This window comes from Cynocephalus volans, chromosome 4 (assembly GCF_027409185.1).
Source record: "Cynocephalus volans isolate mCynVol1 chromosome 4, mCynVol1.pri, whole genome shotgun sequence".
Classification (NCBI taxonomy): domain Eukaryota; kingdom Metazoa; phylum Chordata; class Mammalia; order Dermoptera; family Cynocephalidae; genus Cynocephalus; species Cynocephalus volans.
The window spans coordinates 71,950,301-71,970,015 of record NC_084463.1 but is presented as its reverse complement, the minus strand read 5'-3'; the positions used below and the strand labels follow the sequence as shown (position 1 = coordinate 71,970,015).

The window sequence follows — 19,715 nt, the reverse complement described above, 5'->3', positions numbered from 1 at the left end:
CAAACCATAGATCTTTCCAAATCTTCTTCCTTATCTGTATCCTGAATAAAACTTCTGTGATGTAGCTCAGGAACTTATAAACTCTAAGCAAATCTATCATTCCATTGCATTTAGCTCTCATCCTGATTATAAATCCTGTTTCAGAAATATCATCATTATTATTTCCTGGTTTAACATATGTCTTAAAAATCTAATTGGCCTCTGGGGAGAGAAGTACGACAAGAAGTACATAGACATAATCAAGATTTATGTTATCATGGTGTTGGTAAACTGGTGTGAGTGCATGCAAGCTTATACTTTTTTTTTTTTTTAACTCTGAACTATTTCAGAATAAATTTAAAAAATAACAGTTACAAAAAAAAAATCAAATCGTGCTATCTTGTTTAGAATGAAAAAATAACATCTGTCTGTCCTCACCTTTTACTCCTTCAAGTCTTGCTCCCCAGAGGTAAATTCTTTCAATTATTTTTATAGGTTTCTCTCCTTGTACATTTCTAAATAGCTTGCTTGTGCTATTATTTCTTGAGTTTTCAATGTTAAATGTTATTATTACCATTTTCCCATGGGCGAGAAAGCTTTAACATTCACCACCTCACTTCCTTCATCATTTTAAAAATTTGCTTATAGCTAAGTTTTTAGTTAAATCAGTAATCAATGTTTATGCAATTATGACTGTGAAATATCATTCACAAGAGAGCCACATAGTATACCATGATCACATTTCCTTTTTTGTGCATTATTTTCTCTGAAGTTCATAGATGAATTGATTTTTATTCACTAATTCTTTCCCAAATTCTCCAGTAGAACTCATAAACCCTTCCCCAAATCATCACACATGACAGGAAATCTAGCAATACCATTTTTTTCCTCTTAAGTCATGCTTTGAGACACTTTGTCTCCTCCAGTCTGAGTCTGGTGCAAAGCTGCCATCCTGTCATCAAGCAGAGAATTCCTGTTGTGCCTCTGTGTTTGATCCCTGGTTCCTGGATTTAACTTCTATCCATTTTTTGACTTGCTTTCTTATTTTGATGGAGCATATCTCTCAGCAGTTTTCTAAGAAGGAATGCATGGGAAATGAATGTTTTGACTGTTTTAATGCCTAAGAATGCCCTATATTCCACCCTAACACTTGATTGAGAGTGTGACTGGGAACATTTCGCCTTCCAGAATCCCCGGTCCTGCATTCAGGGATTCTACCAACTGAGAATGGAAAATAGTGGGGGAAAAATCCCAATAAAAATAGCGATACAAAATAAAAAACAATAAAAATAAAAAATACGGCATAACGACTATTTATATAGTATTTACATTAGGTATTATAGGCAATCTAGATACGATTTAAAGTATATGGGCAGCTGTGTATGGATTATAAGCAAATACTACACATTTTACATCAAGAACTTGAGCAACTGTGGATTTTGGTCTCTGCAGGAGGTCCTGGAACCAATCCCCAGTGGATATGAAGGGATGACTGTAATGACTGTACAGAATTTTAACAAAAAATGAATTTCCCTCAGAACTTTAAAGATACTGTTTCATTATTTTCCAGAATCTAGTGTTGCTGTTGAGAAGTCCTCTATTCTGATTCTTGATATTTTTCTTTGTATCTTTTGAAACATTTTGGAAATCTCCTCTTTATCCAGATATTCTGAAATTTCATAATTATGTCTCCTGATGTGGGTCTCTTTGTATTAACATTTCTGATTGGGTCCTTTCATTATGGAAACTCTAATTTGAGGTAATTTTCCTATATTATTTCATTTATAATTTCTTCCCATACATTTTTCTGTGTCTCTGTCTGGGATGTGTATCTGTTGGACCTCTTAGATCAAGTTGGTATGTGTCTAATATGACCTTTACTATTTTCCACCAACTTTGCTTTCCCACTCACGTACTGAGTGTTTTCTTCTCCCAGCTGTTATATTTTTAATTTCCAAGAGCTCTTTCCAATTCTCTGAATATCCTCTTATATTTTTTTAAACACTTTTTAATTATTTAGTTTAAATTTAAAATATGTCTTATTTTTTGGGAATGTTAATGCAAAGTATTGTTTAGTTTGATTTACATTATCTTTTGGTCCTAGGATTGTCTCTATTTCCTCAAAGATTTTTGTTTTGTTTTGTTTTTGTTTTCTGGGTTTTTTTGGTAGTTGGTTTTTTTTTTTTTTTTTTGTCTCTTTCACATTGGAATCTTTTTTCAAATGTTTGGTGACTTGGTGCTGTGCAATCTGTTTATGAATGAGAGATGAGAAAGCTGACTGGAAGGTCTGTGCATGGGCAGGGCTGGTGAATTGATGACTTTCACTGCAGGGAGGTGGGACGGGTCCCAGACATTTCAGGTGATGTATTAGTCAAGATGGGATTTGGTTGAAATAACAGAAAGACCAAAAATAACAGATGCTTAATAAAATAAAATTTATTTTTTCCTCACATAAAAGAACCCAGCTTTGGTAGACCAAAGCTTGTATGAGAACTCCACATCAGTAGGGATGTAGGCAACATACCTTGCTACGCCACTTAGTGCAATGCTTTATGGTCCAGCTGGCTTCTCAAGCTGTAACCATTCTATCTGCTTTACAGGCAGCAGGAAAGAGGAAGGCAGAAAAAAGTAAATTCTAAGTCTCTTTCTAGGAACCTCACACAATATTCTAGAATATGGCTACAATTTAAACTCATGACCACATGTGGCTGTAAGCAAGGCTAAAAAATGTGGTCTTTTAGCTGGATGCATTGCTCCCTCCAGGGAAATTGGGGTCTCACTGCAGAAGAGGTAGTGGAGAATGGATGCTAGGGTAGGTAATTAGCAGCCTCTACCACACTGAGTTTTCTCCAGTGTTGTTAGTAGCATCTGTAAATCTTTTTTCTTGGGTGGTAAGTTTCTCCAGAGAAGACACCTCCAATTTCCCATCACTTAAATCTCCCAGCAATAAAGCTGTAGGAGATGGCTTTGGTGCCCTATGTCACATTCCCTTAGTACACCTCTGATTTAGTTGCAACAGCAGTAGACGGGTTTGTGTAACTCACTTTGCTCTGGCAAAGTCTAATCTTAAGCATATGCTGTGTGTCTTTCCGCTTTCTGCCCGGGGCATTGAGATGCCATAGAGCCTGGCAGGTCAGCATGAGAGGATATCCCAGAAGTGTGATGGAGTTAACACCCTCAGTGATAATCCTCACCCAGTGGGGGATGGGAACTGAGGATGAATGTTCCAGCCTCCTGCCCACTGGGGATGTGAACAATCGAAAGGTGTTTGGTGGCTTCTCAGCAGGTCCTGGTGGAATTGAGCCCTAGCTGCCCACAGCAGAAACCTTGATAACACTCTGTGTTGGCTTTTCCTCCTTCCCTGTCCCAGTCTGTTTGCTGCCTCACTCTTGCTTCCTGGGGTCAGGTCCCGAATAAAATAATTGCAACAAGGTCTTGACTTGGGCTCTGCTTTTGAAGAAACTCAACCTAAGATATAAAGGAATCTTATTATTTAAATTTTAAGCTTAGACTCTTACATCTCTTGTACTCACATGAAACATCAAACAGCCAGAAAATACTACATTGTCAAGAAAAAAATTTAAAGGAATAATTTATTGAATTATTTATTACACTTCATATTGCTGTTCACATCCTACGGCTTTGTGAAATATGGTTAAAGAAATACTGTGAATTCAGTCCTCATCTCAAAAAAGTATAGATGAAGTTTGGGCTAAGACTCTATTATAACTAGCTAGCACAACCAGCAGGTGTTCTGAGAAGATGAATCTCCCATTCTCTTGCCCGTAAAAACTGACATTATAGGAAGTTTCAGAGAATGCAGTAGTCTGAAGTTGACTCTATTGTTAAAAATGGAATATCCAGTTTTTATAGCTCCTTTTGCACTGGATACATTGATGCATTGAATTGTTTAGATATTTTTCTTACTTTCCCTAGCACAGCACCTGAAACATGTAGGTGGTTAATTAATTATTGCTAAATAAATGAATGAATGAACAGAATGATAGTATGAGAATATACTAGTTTCTGTTTTCTCATCTTGTAAAATAAGTTGAGAATAATGTGCTGACAAATTTGAGAAAATTTTTGAGGACATTGAATATGAAATATTTCATAAACTGTGAAGGAGTATCTAAAAGTTTATTATCACTATTATAATAATTATAATGAGGGATTTATAAACGGCTACAAATATATCTAAAATTTCCTCTTCTTTTTTATACTTCGGCTGAACTATGTGGTGGTGGTATTTTTAGAAATTATAAGTAGATCACAAATCAGCCATTTAAAATAAAAATATTTATTTTGAGCACATTTAATAGATAATTTTTGAACCAGAATAATAAGGTGCCAAATTAATTATCTGTGGAATTTAAAAACTTTAACACAGAAAGAAAATAGGATGTGTTAGTGAGAAATATATTTTACAATTTGCATACTTATTGTGTAATACGCTGCATTACATTCTAACAACTGCAAATATATTTTAATGATTTTGATGTCTAGACTAGACATTATGGTTCCACAAATCCTAAAGTTCTTAGCAGAAAAGAGCCATTAGCAAATTTATGTATCTAAGCTCAGTTTAATTTGATTTGATGAGATTTATTGAATTTTGTGCCTAGCACTGTTCTGTTTGTGCAGTAAATCCCAGTTATCTGTAGAATGTTCCCTCCTGAATACTCCAGGAAATAAAGGACTCAGGAACAACAGATCCAGCTAGCCCATCTGTTTGGACTCTAGAAGGAGAGAGCAGGGAGGAGGCAGGAGAGGAAGTGACACCTCTTCCCCTGGGAAGATACCTAGTAATCCTTAGTGGGGGTTCAATTTGGGCATCCTGTGTTGATTCATATTCTTAAGTGCAGGTGTACCGTTAGCTATCTAGGGCTGCTGTAACAAAATGCTACAAACTGGGAGTTTTAAAACAGCAGAAATTTATTTTCTAACAGTTCGGAGGCTACAAGTCCCAAATCAGCACATGTCAGCAGGGCCATGTCCTCCTTTCGAAAGATGACAGGGGAGGATCCTTCTTGCCTCTTCCCAGCTTCTGGTGGATGTCAGCAATCCTTGGCATTCCATGGCTTGTATATGTATCATTCCAGCCTCTGCCTGTATCTTCACGTGGACTTCTCCCCCGTGTCTTTCCTCTTTAATAAGGACACCAGTCATAATGGATTTAGGGCTCACTCCAATCCAGTATGACCTCCTCTTAACTTAACTAATTACATCTGCAAAAAGCCTGGTTCTAAATAAGCTCACATTCATAGGTACCTGGGGTTAGGACTTCAACATTTCTTTTTTTGGGGGGGATACACAACATATATTATTCACATTTCTTTCCAAGCATGAAAAATAGCACTACATTTTCTGTAAAGCAAGGGCTACCGTCTATGTTGTTTACGATCCTTACTTCTAACCAAAATCCAATGCTAAATTGCAAATAGCAGATATGTACAAGACGTGTTTAAAGAGATATAGGAATATATGAAGTCAGATAAACAAGTAACGAAAGAGTGAATTTTAGAAGTCAGGTAAGCGAGTGATAAAATAGTGAATATTGAGGTGACAAAAAGGGCTTACTTTCCTTCTTTCTGTGATGGATTCATTAACCTGAGATGAAGTACATAAGAACAGATTCAGCCTCTGCAAATAGTGTAATATTCCAAACATATTTTCACTGAGGACAGGCCCAATGAATACAATGGTAGCAAACAACATTACCTAGTATTTAGAAAAGTATAAACAGAACACAATGTAATAGATATGCAAGTTGGACTTCCCTTCTATATTCAGGAAATAGATATGACCAGATTTAATTTTGTTTCAACTTTATCTACATTTAAGCCATTTATTACTTCTGTCAATCCCAGTAACTCTATGAACACGAAGATCAAATATATAATATCTTGGTCCACTGAAGAAATAGAAGAAGTCTACAAAAAAAAAAAAAATCTAATTTATTGAATTAGCTATCGAAGATCTCAGACACCTTCAATTAAAAAACTGTGCCTGTCCCAATATAATATTCAAATGCAAATATACTATTTAAAAATTTTAAGCAAATTTTTCTGCAGTTTTTTTTCTACTTACCATTTTGTTTGAGAACTGCATCAACTGTACTTATTCCTGGAAAGATACTTGATGTCCTTTTGGGATAATCCGGTTCCATGAATTGTCTTTGGTTATCATAGCTGATAAGAACAAAATGTTACAGGATTTAAGACAGATAGAATGTAACTGTTTTCTTTTAACTGTATATACTTTACACGTTGCCTTCACGCATATTTTCTCATTCAGTGTTCACAGTGTCCTATTTACTGGGATTAAGAATTATTAAATTCTGGGCCGAGCCCGTGGCGCACTCGGGAGAGTGCGGCGCTGGGAGCGCGGCGATGCTCCCGCCGCGGGTTCGGATCCTATATAGGACTGGCTGGTGCACTCACTGGCTGTGTGCCGGTCACGAAAAAGACAAAAAAAAAAAAAAAAAGAAGAAGAATTATTAAATTCTCTACCTAAGGGTACATACTTATTTATAAAATATTTGGATATCATTAATTCTAAAACAGGCTTCTGATTGCTGACTCAGTGTTATTTCTAAAAAGCAGAGCTTATATTTTCTAAGGCTTAATTGGTGTACAGTACGTGTGTGTGTGTGTCTGTGTATGTGTGTATAAATGTATAAGTTCAACTTGGGCACTAAATTTTGCAGCCTAGCTGGATAACATTTGCTTGACTGTGTCATAATTTAACTCATAAATGAGAATTAGCCCAAGTCTTTCTTTGCTTTATGAAAATGTGCTCCATTTCATGATACAGAATCCTTAATATCATTGCACAGAAATTTCAATTTTATAAAAATAAAAATTTCAAAAGCCATGATAACATCGATTATCTTGCAAAAAAGAATACATTCTCACTAAAACCTTTCAAAGACCACCAAGGCTTTTAAAAACTTCAGATGCCTAATTGCTAGTGGTTTGTAGACAGAGTAGAGGAACACATATTTCAACCTCTATTGAAAACTAGTTCACCTTACCTCCAGAACTGGTTGTTTACAAAGAAGTATATTTTTGATTTGTAGAAAACAGCAGCATCAATTGCTTGGACAGTGCTTGGGAAGCCATAGTTTGATATATGCTTGGGATAACCTTGCTGAATGTCATAGCCACTCAGAGCCCAGTATTGGTTGCCTGTCAATGATTCATGTTATGTGTTAAATAACGTTCTTCCATTCCTACGAGATAATATATATCACTTCTTGGTCTCTGCATAAATTCATCATATAAATGAAAATGGGAAAAAATAGTCTTTAAAAGATGAAGGTGGTAAAGATAAGTTCATGAGGGCTAATGATAGCCCTAATGGTTCCCCAGTACCTATTAAAAAATTCAAAGTTCTTAGCCTGAAATTCCGGGCCCCATCGTTGGATATTTTATCCTGTGTGACTTCTATACAGAAACGAAATTACAGCCTTGAGGAATCTTATAAAATTACATCTGGGGTGAGGATGGAAGAATACAAATGGTAGTCTAACGTGGTCTTCTCATTCTGTTGATGAGAAAACTGAAGGCTGAAGAGGATAAGACCTGCTTAAATTCATGCAAGTTAGTGGCCACGGTGGCATGCAGCCCTGGTCTCCTGGCACAAGCTTGGCCTGCAGAATGCTGCATAATGCTCTCCCTTCTGAACCAGGAAGGAACCACAAGGAAATCTTGCCTCTCCCTTCAGGCAGAGCTAAATAAGGTTAAAACTTTAGGAAGTTACCTTTAAATAGGAAAACCAGGTCCCTGTCAGAATCTTCATAAGCAGCTTGTATACCATTTGGCAGGAATGGCCAGAATAGAGAAATAAAATCGAGTTCAACTTTCCTTAGCTGAGGGTGCCTTCTCCAGAAATACCTAATGGAACACGAGAAACACACACACACACACACACACACACACACACACACACACACACACACACACTAGTCTAAGTAGGCAGTTTCTGTGATTCTTGCCCTAGGAATTGCTCTTATAAGATTGCTGGGAGGATATACCAACATAACGGATGCAAAGTTTCTAGCACAGTGCCCAGCACATGGCTGAGCTTTATGGTGAGTACTTTGTAGTTTTCAGAGGAGGTCACAGGAGTGATCTTAGTTGATTACATTTGGCATTGTCCCCTCCTCACGCACTGACAAATCTTACTTTGTTAGGATCTTTCCTAACAAAGAAATGAACAAGTTTAGTCCCCACTAAATGAAGAGAATATATAGGCATCGACAAAAGCAACAGCATACACGCTCAGCCTGTGATTACGTAAGCACAAGATAGCCAGTGGAAACATGGACATTTCAATCAGTTAGATGATTTGCCTCACCGCTAGTTAAGTGATAGTTTCCGTTTACTTGACTGGTTTTGGATGGAACTGAATGATGTTTTGGTGTCGGGTGTTTTGGTGTCAGCTATGGAGTTCCCAAGCATCTATAGCCCGTGCCTGTCTACTACAGACACCTGAATATTTGTAAACATTTTAGTTTTTCTTCTTTTTTTGATGTTTTGAGTTACCCTGAAAACACTAAAAGTTTCAATGAGATTCCTATGTGTAGAATTCAAAGGAAAAACTCAGTAATGTTGACTTAATTAGAATCTAGTTGTAAGGTATGCCAGTAAGAGGAGTCAGAGGAGGAATAGCTCAGTTTTATACCTGTCTTTAAAGAAAAGTATTTCTCCACGAAGTGTGGTTATAGCATCAAATGTCAACCTGGGGTCACAGTTTCTGGGTGTGCTTGGTCCAGTAGGTTGGATAGGGTTGTTTGATGGTCCTGAAAAATAAAACGGCTTTCTATAAGCATAAGTTCAGCATGATTTTTAGTGTACTTCAGACACTTCTCAGGAATGTGAAGTGTCTTCACGTGAAGAGAAATGCCGCCATACTATCCCAGACAACATTAAAGTAACTGTACATTTGACCCTCTTAAAGTTTTTGTTCTTTTGTTTGTTATTTTAATAAGAGTCATGACGGTTTTCAGGGTCAGCTCAGGTTAAGTTGTGAAGTGCAGATATCTGAATTCTACGCCTCCCCACCTTAAATGCTAATCCCATCCTACTTCCCCTTCTTGGTTCCTCTTTCTGCTGCTTTGGTCACTCAGTCTCCACTTACCCCTTCCCCACCCAAGCCCACTTTCAGGAAAGGATCTGATAATAGTCTTTTACTGCAAATCAGATTTTAGCAATATATTGTTTAGATGTATTTGCATTTTAATGTGTTCTCTCCTTTGCAGGATGAAGGGCCATACTAATACTTAAGAGAATTTAAAACCCGGGTGAGCAAAGGAAGGCAGTGTTTTTAGGGCGGTGAGGGAGGAGTAGGGGAACAGAGGCAGTTAGAGTAGGGCTCATCACTCCTGGAAACTCTGCTGTCATGAAATTCCCTGGTTGTGGTACCCTGGCATGCCTGATTTTATAGTGCTCTCCCACCAGAGAGGAGAGTGCTTTCCCCAGGCCCACTCCTCTCCGTTCACTATTCCTTTCCATCTCACTCCACTATATTTCTTTCATTCCATTCCACTGCCCTCCTCACATTTTAGAGAGTAGCAAACCCCTTCCCTGGTTTCTTGTCCTTGCAACCATGAGGGGGCAGGTGTGTGTGTGGGGCAAGTGGGAGGAGAGACGCAACGGTCTCACCCAGGCAGTGCTTCTTGCATCCGGGCAAAGATCCCTGCACCCTTTCCTGAAAAGTATCAGTCCTGCCTTTTTAAAAGATGTTTCTTTTTCTCTCCATACTCCACTTCCCTTCCCCTTCTCCCACAGATGACTATTTTAGTATGTTTAATATATATCTTTTTGTTTGCATGTTTCTTGAAAATGCTTTGCTTTATCTATATACATTTTTAATTTATCTAGACTCACATGTTATGTAATTTAATTTATACATTGTGTAATATGTATTATTCTGTTTCTTTTTCACAAAGCACAAAGTTTTGAGGACCCATCTATATTGTTGCCATATGTACATCTAATTTTGTGCTTCTCACCACTGCACATCACTCCACGGTGTGTATCCACCACATTTTACCTGTCTAGTCTCCTCTTGATAACCCCCAGGTGCCCGCCAACTTCCACCACTGCAAACAAGACTGCCGTGAATACACTTGATGTGACTTGTACAGGTCCCCTTATGAACCTATGTGAGAATTTCTTTGAGAAATACATCTAGGAGCGGAATTATTGTAGGAAAGGGATGGTCATGCCTTTTTAGAATATATAAAATTAGAAATAAAAAAAAAAAAGGAGGAAAAAATCCCCACCATCCAGAGACAAAGACTGGGAACTGCTGTGGTGTATTTCTTTTTAACCTTTTCTTTAAGGCAGCAATAGAGGCCCAGCCCCCCAGGTCTTTTTTGCTAATGCTATGTGACTGGTGACTTTCAGAGTTCAGCTTAAGCTTTCCCAGAGGACAGAATCTGAGAGAAGTGCAAAGGGAGAGGTACTCAGATCCCGGGCTTGTCCGCCTATTTTCAGGTCCCAGCACGTACTGGAGGTGTTTTTCAGATGATCTTACCATAGATGGCCTGAATGCCATTGATGTCATCTTGAGGGAGCGAGTAGGTACTGGGTTCACTGAAAGCGTAGTTGGGATACATCAAAGCACCAGGGTCAGTGGAGTGAGCGAGCCCCAAGGAATGGCCAAATTCATGAGCAGCCACAAGAAACAAGTTGTAACCTGAAATGCAAGCACATGTGGTGAGTGGCTCCACGTGGATCTGAGGGTGGTAGGGGTATGATCTCAAGGAAAGCAGCTTCCAAGCCCAAATTGCCTGGGCAAACAGCCCTTCCATGCCCTTCTTTTTCATCTTCTCTTCAGGTACATGAAGGAATGGAGAGTGGAAGGAATCAAGGTATGAGTCACATGTTGGAATTAGGTGAGTATGGGTTTCTCATAAAATCTTAGAACCAAGAAAATCTACCTTTATTCCAATCCCCACATTTTATACATATGGACCCTAGGCTTGGAGAAGTGATGGCAGAGCCACAGGTCTCCTGACTCTAGGGACCTTGCTCCTCTTGTGCTCTCACACCCACCCTCCCCAGTGTCCCAGACCCTCAAGCTCATTAGTAGAGACTCAGTGAACAGGTATTAGAGAAGGATCCAGCTGGGCAGCGGAGTGGCCTCAGAGGCAGGGCTGACTCACACTAGCTACGTAAACACCCGTAATCTAGCACCTGCTCTCCTCTGCTTACAAGCTCTCCAAGCATCTCTAGGAACTCTCCACGGAAGAGAGACAAACCTTGCCTCTTACTGTTCCCATTCTCCAGCTTTTAACTTCCATGAGCATAGTGCCTTCCACAACTGGAGACTTAAAACTTCAAAGGATCCCACTTCCTATCAAATAAAGCCCAAGCTCCTCTGCCTGGCCTTCAAGACCTCCCCCACCCAGCAGCAGCAGATGTTCGAGGGCTTGACTTCTGATGTGAATCCTCCCATCCAGCCAGTCCATGTGCCACCTCACAAACACTCTGTGCATTTTCCTACATGCCTACTTAAAAAAAAAAACATTATGGTGGTACTATCTACCACATGCTAGGCAGTGTAATATTATTTAATTCTCACATTTTTCTGAAATTTTATTGGCGATATTTTTACAGTAAAGGAGCTGAAGCCCACACATTTTGAATATCTTGTTATTGGTCTTGCAACTAGTATGTGGTGGATCTGGGGTGGAATCCAGGTATAATGTCAGGACCCATGTTCTTACCACAATGTTTGACTTTCTGTTGATAATTAGACTGGTAAAATTTTACCCATGCTCCAAGACTTTCTTTCATATTATCACACCCTTCCACCTATGCATTCAGGAGTGCATTTCAAGAAAACATCTTTGAGTGCCTGAAGCGCTGTGCAAGGGACTGTGGGGAATTTGTTGTGGTTCTCTGCTCTCCAGCAATGCATAGTCTAGAAGGAGAGATAACGTGCAAACAGCTTGAATGCACAGAATGAATGAGAAGAGTTAGAGAAGAAGATGCAGAGGTTGTCAGAATCCTGCAGAGGAAGTCTTCATTTCCAGCTGAAGACAAAATAGAAAGTGATCTCTGATGTAGCTCATAGCTCTCATCATGGATAGATGAGAGAGATTTTGAAATATGGGGTTTGGGGCATGAAGAAAGGCATTTCCGGAAGAGGAAGCAATGCGAGCAAATGTAGGGAAGATGAAAGCCACATTGTACATTTACTAGAAAATGTACGTGTATGTGGTTGGTGTATGTGAAATATGAAGACAAGCCAAGAAAGATGAGAGTGGAAAATCACCAGGAACCTTCAAGGCCAAGTGAAGGTATTTGAACGTCATTTGGTACAGAATATGTAAACACTGAAACTATCAATCAAGAGAGGAATATGATGTAAGATGAGCTTCCCAAACACAAACCTTGCTCTAATTCTAGGAAAAATTAGAGGGAGCAGAGATTGGAGGTGGAGAATCCAGTTAGAAATCTGGATCATTAGGTTCGGATAAGAGGTAGTGGCCATCTGAACTAGTAGGGGGGTCTAGGAAAACAAAGCAGTGAAGAGTTGTTACTTATCTTTGGGTACACACAGCTCCTAGCCTAGGGACTTAGAATAGACACTCACAATATATATGCTGAGAAAATGGCAGGAGGAACGAGTGCCCAGCAAAGGTAGATGGCGCCTTTCCTATTATTTTCTGAAAAGTGCTGTCTGGCATTTTGTTACCTCATGGCCTTGTGAAGTGCCACATGGTCTTGATGTACCTCTCCTCAGCCTCTTTTCTTCCCTTCAGGCAGCCCAGCCTTTCTTATTATGAGTTTCCTCCTAAAAGGAAGGGTTTGCTGCATAGGAACATACCATTGCAAAGGAGCTCCAGGAAGATGAAATAACTAGATGAAAAAGAACGCGGCTGCTCTTCAAAAGAAGAACTCTAAATAGAACTATTTTCTAAATGAATCCAATTATTTCTGAATTTCTAAAAATAGGGACCTTTTAAAACATCATTCAATTTCAGCATATTAAAATAAAGATATACCTTAAAGCAATGATCAGCAAACTTTTTCTGTAAAGGACTAGACAGTAAATATGAGTATTTTAAGCTTTGTGAACCATATGATCTCTGTTGCAACTACTCAGCTCTGCCATAGATGATCTATAAAGGAATGAATGTGGCCCCGTTCCAGCAAAACCTTATTTATGCAAACTATGGTCAGGCACGATTTGCCATGGTCTGTAGTTTTATGATCTCTGCTCTAGGAAATAAGGCCAGTCATTAACTTCAAGATCTTTTTTTTAACCTAAATTGATTTAGTCTTGAGGTAGCAACCATCTTAAATGGTGAGTTTGTGTGAGTTTAAAAAGTTACATACCTTCTCTGTCTGTGTGTGTGTGGCAGGGGGTTTGAGGGCAGGATTCTAATGTGGAATAGGAAATAATTCAGAAGCTGTATGTGGACGTAACTTTGGTTAACTTACCTATGTTGGTTTTGGTCCACGTTTCTTCTGCATCAAAATGAGCATCTCCTCCAATACCTTGGCCTGGCTGAAAGGCATGAGCAAGGATTCCATTGGGTCCATCAAATGGAGAATTGTCACCATGATCTGAAATAAGACAATTTGTACTAGGTTTTGCCCCATTTCAGGTTAGCCTGAGAAAACAAGCCTGAGCACGACTGCTTTGAGCCTACCTCCTTGGACGAAAGAAATCTTGATGTCTGCTTCTCCCTGAGACATCCTGGTGAAGATCAGGGGGGATACAGCACTCCAGAGTCCAAAGGCTTTCTCAACAGCTGATTCCACATCAGCCTCTAACAACTGTGGGGTGTAGTTTACAATCCTTCAAAATGAGAAGGTGCAAGAAGCGTTCGTTATTGTTTAGAACAGCAGTCCATCAACAGAGTGAGTTGCGTTAGTGATGTGCTACTACTGGAGGGGGTAGAAGGAGGGAATGCTAGTCTCAGGGTTGAAAACAGATGTGGGTTCTGGACAAGTTACTTCATGTCTTTAAACCTCAGTTTTCTCATTCATAAGATGAGAATAATAAAATAGTATCCCTCTCAAAGAGTTATTGTGGGATTACATAAATATAAAGCATTCATTTCACTACTTGGCAAATAGCAGCATTACACAAATATTAGGTATTTTCATTATTATTATCAAGATGTATGAAAGGTGGGGCTAGAATCTCTCCAGCAACGATTAATCTTTTATTGGGTCTTAAAATGAGTGCTTAGAGAGACAGCCTAACATCACCATAGTTCTCTTTAGATTGTAAGAGAAGGGAGATAAAATGGCAGGTGCTCTAGTGAAAAGAGACCGTGGGATCTCCACTCTTTCATTCTTGTACTCACTTGCTATTCATACTCATTCATAATCCTCAAGGGCAGGGGTATTTATCTATTTGTCCCCGGTGTATCCTGCATCCCAGAACAGTGTCTGGCACATCATAAGAGTGCGGTCAATACTGGCTGAATGAATGAATTCTGAAACACTAGAAATATCACCTGTAAGTCAGGTTAGTGTGTTCCCACTTCGGGTTTCCTGGGGTTATCATATAAATGCCACTATCAGGCACTCCACAGCGAGGCTTTTTCATCATCTCCAGAGTTTCTTCGTTTGGCTTCCCCGTCACATTCAACCCAAAAAATCGCTGCATTTCTTTAAGCTTTTCAACAATCATACTAGTGCTGTTCTTCCTTGCAGACCGAAATTGGTTGCTTGGTAATTGATAGAACTTTTCTAGGTAATCCTGGACAAAGACAAACTCATAAGAGTCCTTGCTGTGAAATGACCTTCAGTTTTCTGGGGCATTTTTCAATCCTTTAAAAGTTACTGCAGAGATGATAACCTGATAGCCACACAAACAATAACACAAATTTGTAGGTTGACTTTGCGAGAACAACACCTGTTAGAAAGAACAGCCCCTCCATTTTAGTGTTCCAGTTAATGTTAATGCATAAAAACAGGTGTCTCATAAGGGGTAAGGACCGAGTCACACATGAACTATACATTCATAAGACTGCTTTCTTATTTTTATCAAAAAAATTAGAACTAGCATTTATTGACTTCTCTTGAGTTATTAGTTGCATTAATGCAGATTCTCTTTTTTAATCCTCCTTTCACTGTACAGAAGGTTTAATCATCCTCATGAAGAATTGGAGGCACAGAGAAATGAGGAACTTGCTAAGTGACAATTCAGGTCCCAATTCACCATGCTGCCTCTCAAATCAGAATTGATAATTTCAAAAGAAGAACTCTAGATATGTTCTGAGGTATTAAGAGCATCATGGAAATTAGTATTTTACTCACCAAGGTAACTCTTAGGAAGGGACCAATACTCATTTGAAAGTAAAGGTTCTGAGGGCTGTTGACAAGACAATTATAAGACCCTTTATCTCACTTTATGCAGCCTATAAACACCTGGCACTGACACTTTGTAGGTGACACAGAGCACATACTTTGGGATCAGACAGGTTTGGGTTCAAATCTTAGCTCTGCCATGGATTAACTGTGAGTACTTGGACATATTACTTATTTGATTTAATACTCACTTTTGTCTCTGAAATGAAAATAATAATGCCCTCTTCAAAATGAGATAATGATTGTGAATTGTGTTGAGGGTGACTTAAATAGAGTAAGCACTCAATACTCTAGTTATCATCCTAGGGGTTACTATTACCATTTTAAGAGATATCCAAACAAAAACAAAAACAAAAACAAAACCAACAGGAATAATAAACTGTAATGATAAGAAAATAATGCATGAGAAATCTGTGACAGCATTTTCTTGTTTCTTAAAATTTGGCCTGACTTTCATATTGTGAAATAATAGGAAATATTATTGATTCTGCTTTTATAATGCATCCAAGAGTTTAGAAACAGTCCACAATTTGGTGCTGGGAAACCTAATTACACTATGAACTGATTTCTAGATCATTACAATCTCCCATCCTCACGCTCTCTTCCATACCTAAGATTTTTGGCTGCAAGTAAAAAGTCCATATAGGAAGCACTGGGCATGCAGTAAATGGGTGGCAGATATACTGGAAGAGAAAATCTTAGGTAAGTGAGAAAGAAAATCATTTTGTTTTATAAAAAAAAAACCCATTCCTTCTAAAAGGGCTCCCCAGCTGGAGGCAGCACTCTGTAGCAAGATTTTCCCAGGCACTGAAGAGTCCAGCTTGTTTTCATATCCAGCTTTTAGAGGACCCAGTCCTTGCCAGCTTGGAACCCTCCCAGTCACTGAAAGGAGATGTTCACCCTGAAGCAAACCACCCAGATAATTTTTTCAGACTGTTTTAACTAAGAGAAACAACCTACATAATTTTTTAACAATCAGGGAATCAATCCCCCATCTAATTGATAGTTCATTTACCTGGACAATTTTTGCATGTTTCTCTTCTGAGTATTTGGAAGATACTGGAAAGGCCTTGGAAAGCTGCATGTGGAGTAAGAGCAGAAACAGAAGTGTCTTTAGACAGAACATGACCTTTTCTGCAAACACTACCTCTCCTGGCCTTCCTCTCTGCCCCTCTGGGTAGGGCCCTTTTTCTGGCAGGTACCCCGAGGTTCACAGCATCATGTGTCATTCACCGCTCTCTTTTGGGCTTTTATAAAGCCATGCCTTAAACAATTGCTGCATCAGGAATATGAAGCAACACAGGTTAATTACACTCTGACAGTTTTGCAATTTTATAATATGATTGAGTACCTGAAAATGGGGTAGTCTTTAAACAGAAAAGGAGTATAATTTTCTACTCTTTGCTTTTGGGGTTTTTAGTGAAATATTTACTTTTGCAAAATTGTCTGGTCAAGGAAAAGGAACAGGAGATTAATCCTGAAGTTATGAGTTTACATTTTCTGGCAATGTAAGATGCAAAGGCTGTATTAATTTTTGCAGGGGAATATTGTTGGAGAGTTATAGGTATCTTGGGACCAAGGAGCCCAGGTAGAGAGTCTCTGTGCTTGTCCACCTTCACTGTGTGTAGATCGTGTGCCTGAGCATGTTATCATGAACCAGGCTTTGCATGGGGCTCCCAGAGCACCTGCTGGAGGATGTGGCTTTGGCATCAGTGTATTGGAAAATCATCAATCTGTAAGCTCGATATTTCACAGAAAATACAGTGAGAGCAGTACTGATGATGAGGATAATAAACATTTGCTGAATATTTATGATGTCCCAGACATTCATACTGTACATATATTACAGTCCATCCTCATGCAGCCTTGGCAGGGAGATGATATTATCTCCATTTTACAGATGATATCAAATCCTCCCCTCTTTTTACTAAACAAAAATGCCTTAATATGGGTCTACCCCTACGTTGAGTTATTTTGATGCACTGGCTTATTTACAAGGTTTATAAGCACACTTTCTTCTTGACTTAATGCAAGTGATTTATATGAGAATCCAAAACTTTGGTAAACTCAGTTCTTCAGTGTTAATATAAATGCTGTGTTAAAAAAAAAATTGGGATTTTTGGGTCTGGATCCCTGACAACAGGTCCAGCCCTGGTGCTGTGGTGGAGAAGGCTGTGTTTGCTTTCTGGGCTCCAGCTTGCGCTTTCTGAATCTTTTCCCCACACCTGACCCCCATCTGCCTCCATGGTGTCTGTGTCTTATCCCTTCTGATTGCTGGAACCCAGAGTCCTCACAGGACCTCTCCCCAGAAGATCAACTATCAGTTATTTACACCTCCATATGATTTATGGGTTATTTGCCTTTTAAGCAGATTTCTTGCTAGAAAAAAACAAACACATTTTTTAAAATGAAGGCTTTGTTCCCTATAACACGAGTTTTAGAGCAAGTTAAGAAGATGGAGGCAATTTAGTTTTGAACAGACAGCATGCAAAGCAGTGGAGGATCTTTCTGTCTCCCCAGTACTCTCCCTCCCATAGACCCAAGCCCATTCTTACCATCTGATGTGCTGTTGCACAGCAGACGCAGTGCGCTGTATTTTTATCGTTCAGTTTTGCTTATTAGGCCCCAAGAGATAAAACTGATTGCACAGATACAGTCTTTTTTCTCTTTAGTTGTGAAATAAGGAACGAGTGCAACCAGCTGGCGTGAACATCAAGTGCCCAAATCTCAAGGGATGAATAGGAGTTTGCCAACAGGGATTGTGCTCCAGTAGGGGACAGTGTGCTCTAAGCACAGAGGAGATCCCAGTGAGGCATGTGGCTTCGTTGCTTCACATTTGATTCACATAAGCTCAGGCAAAATGTCCTCTGCATCACGAACTCTAATGATCAGGGTGGGTGTTTACAGACCCTCATCACGTTAACAGGATAATTGCTGGGGCCAGTTGTAGTGAAGGGTAGAGTACTGAAGTCAAACTAACTGGTTCAAATTGTTATCCTGCCATTTCCTATGTATGCAATTTTTGGCCAATCTTGTAAGTTCCTCTGAAGCTCAACTTCCACATCTATGAAACTGGTACACTAACGTCTCCCTCGCAGGGCACAAAGGGGATCAGATAAGATCATACATAGAAAAGCTCCGTGCAGATCCTCCAGTGTGGCGTCCTCTTTGTGTTACGAATATGATGAAGTTAGACCGTGTTAGTTCAGGCGTCCCTTCAGTGAATGAGTTAGCAATGTTGAAAATTTCCTCTTCCAGAAAGAGAAGTGCTTTGAAGTTAATCCACCAAGGGATGAAGTAACTTCGATAGAGCTTCCTTTAGTACCCACTGTTCAGTTTAGCCAGGGAACATTTGTGCACGACTTACATCCTCTGCACAGAGTATACGTGGTTACGCTCAAATCTCACATGTTAAATTATCACTAAACTTTGCGCTGAGCTGGCAGCCTCTACTATCAAGTGAGAGAAACATATGTGCATTAAGTGTCCACAACCCAGAGAAGAAGGGTTATTATCCCCATTTTAAAGATAAAGAAACTGAGATTCAGAGATGTGACTCAAACTTATCTTTCCATTTAGCCTTCCTTCCTAGTAATCCCTTTTGTTTTCTCAGTGAGGGCAAATTAAAAATAAGGTGATGGTTCTCAGCCTTGGCTCTACATCAGAATCTGTATTAAAAATACAAATAAGTAGGCTCCTCTTACAAAATGAATGTTGTCCTCCCCACCTCCAATTCATATGTTGAAATCCTAACACCAAATGTGATGGTATTAGGAGGTGGGATTTTTGGGAGGTATTAGGTCCTGAGGGTGGAACCCTAATGAATGGGATTAGTGCTCGTATAGAAGAGACCCCAGAGATCTCTCTGGCCCCCTTTCTTCCATGTGAGGATACAACCAGAAGTTGGCCATCTGCAGCCTGGAAGAGGGCCCTCACCAGAACCCAACCATGCTGGCACCCTAATCTCAGACTCCTAGCCTCCAGAACTGTAATAAAATAATAAGTTTCTGTTGCTTATAAGTCATAGTCTATGGTATTTTGTTATAGCAGCCTGAACTGACTAAGACAGCTCTACTCCAGCTACTGAGTCAAAATCTCTGGGGTGGGAACCAGGCATATACAATTTTAGAGGCATCGCAGGTCACTCTGAGAATGAATTGAGAACCTCTATTGTAAGAGAGGATAGAGAATAAACAAGAAGAGAAGTAAAAAATCCACGCTTCAGGTTTTACTAGAAGGAGCAATCATATCCTACTTTGGAGATGATTAAGGCCTTTATGGGGAGGTGGTCTCAAGATGAACTCTGAAAGATGGATTGAATTTTGGTATTGAAGTTGCAGTGAATAAAGTGGGATTGGAAGAAACAAAGAGCAAGGCAGAGAGATGAGA

At 39.3% G+C, this 19,715-nt stretch overlaps 1 protein-coding gene across 2 annotated transcripts; it reads right to left on the bottom strand.

The window, feature by feature from the left end:
• Window positions 1–5,808: 5,808 nt before the first annotated feature.
• MMP8 (matrix metallopeptidase 8) lies at window positions 5,809–16,452 on the bottom strand. 2 transcript variants are annotated; one of them, XM_063095501.1, is made up of 10 exons: window positions 16,342–16,452; window positions 14,471–14,715; window positions 13,655–13,803; window positions 13,443–13,568; window positions 10,525–10,686; window positions 8,668–8,785; window positions 7,744–7,877; window positions 7,016–7,169; window positions 6,070–6,170; window positions 5,809–5,912 (listed from the first exon to the last, which is right to left on the bottom strand). In XM_063095501.1, exons 1-10 carry the CDS (start codon window positions 16,450–16,452, stop codon window positions 5,809–5,811), a joined length of 1,404 nt encoding a protein of 467 aa, XP_062951571.1. The 2 variants fall into 2 exon arrangements, with proteins under 2 accessions (XP_062951571.1, XP_062951572.1); XM_063095502.1 differs by lacking the exon at window positions 16,342–16,452 and adding an exon at window positions 15,023–15,055.
• Window positions 16,453–19,715: the final 3,263 nt, after the last annotated feature.

What these genes read in the sequence shown, in the direction of transcription:
- MMP8 (XM_063095501.1), bottom strand. Translation starts at nt 16,452, where the DNA reads ATGTTCTGTCTAAAGACACTTCTGTTTCTGCTCTTACTCCACATGCAG. An exon ending in GTGGACCAAAACCAACATAG is followed by an intron (nt 10,687 to 13,442) that starts GTAAGTTAACCA and finishes CTTGCATTTCAG; the next exon opens with GTTACAACTTGTTTCTTGTG. An exon ending in TGGCATTCAGGCCATCTATG is followed by an intron (nt 8,786 to 10,524) that starts GTAAGATCATCT and finishes TTTATTTTTCAG; the next exon opens with GACCATCAAACAACCCTATC.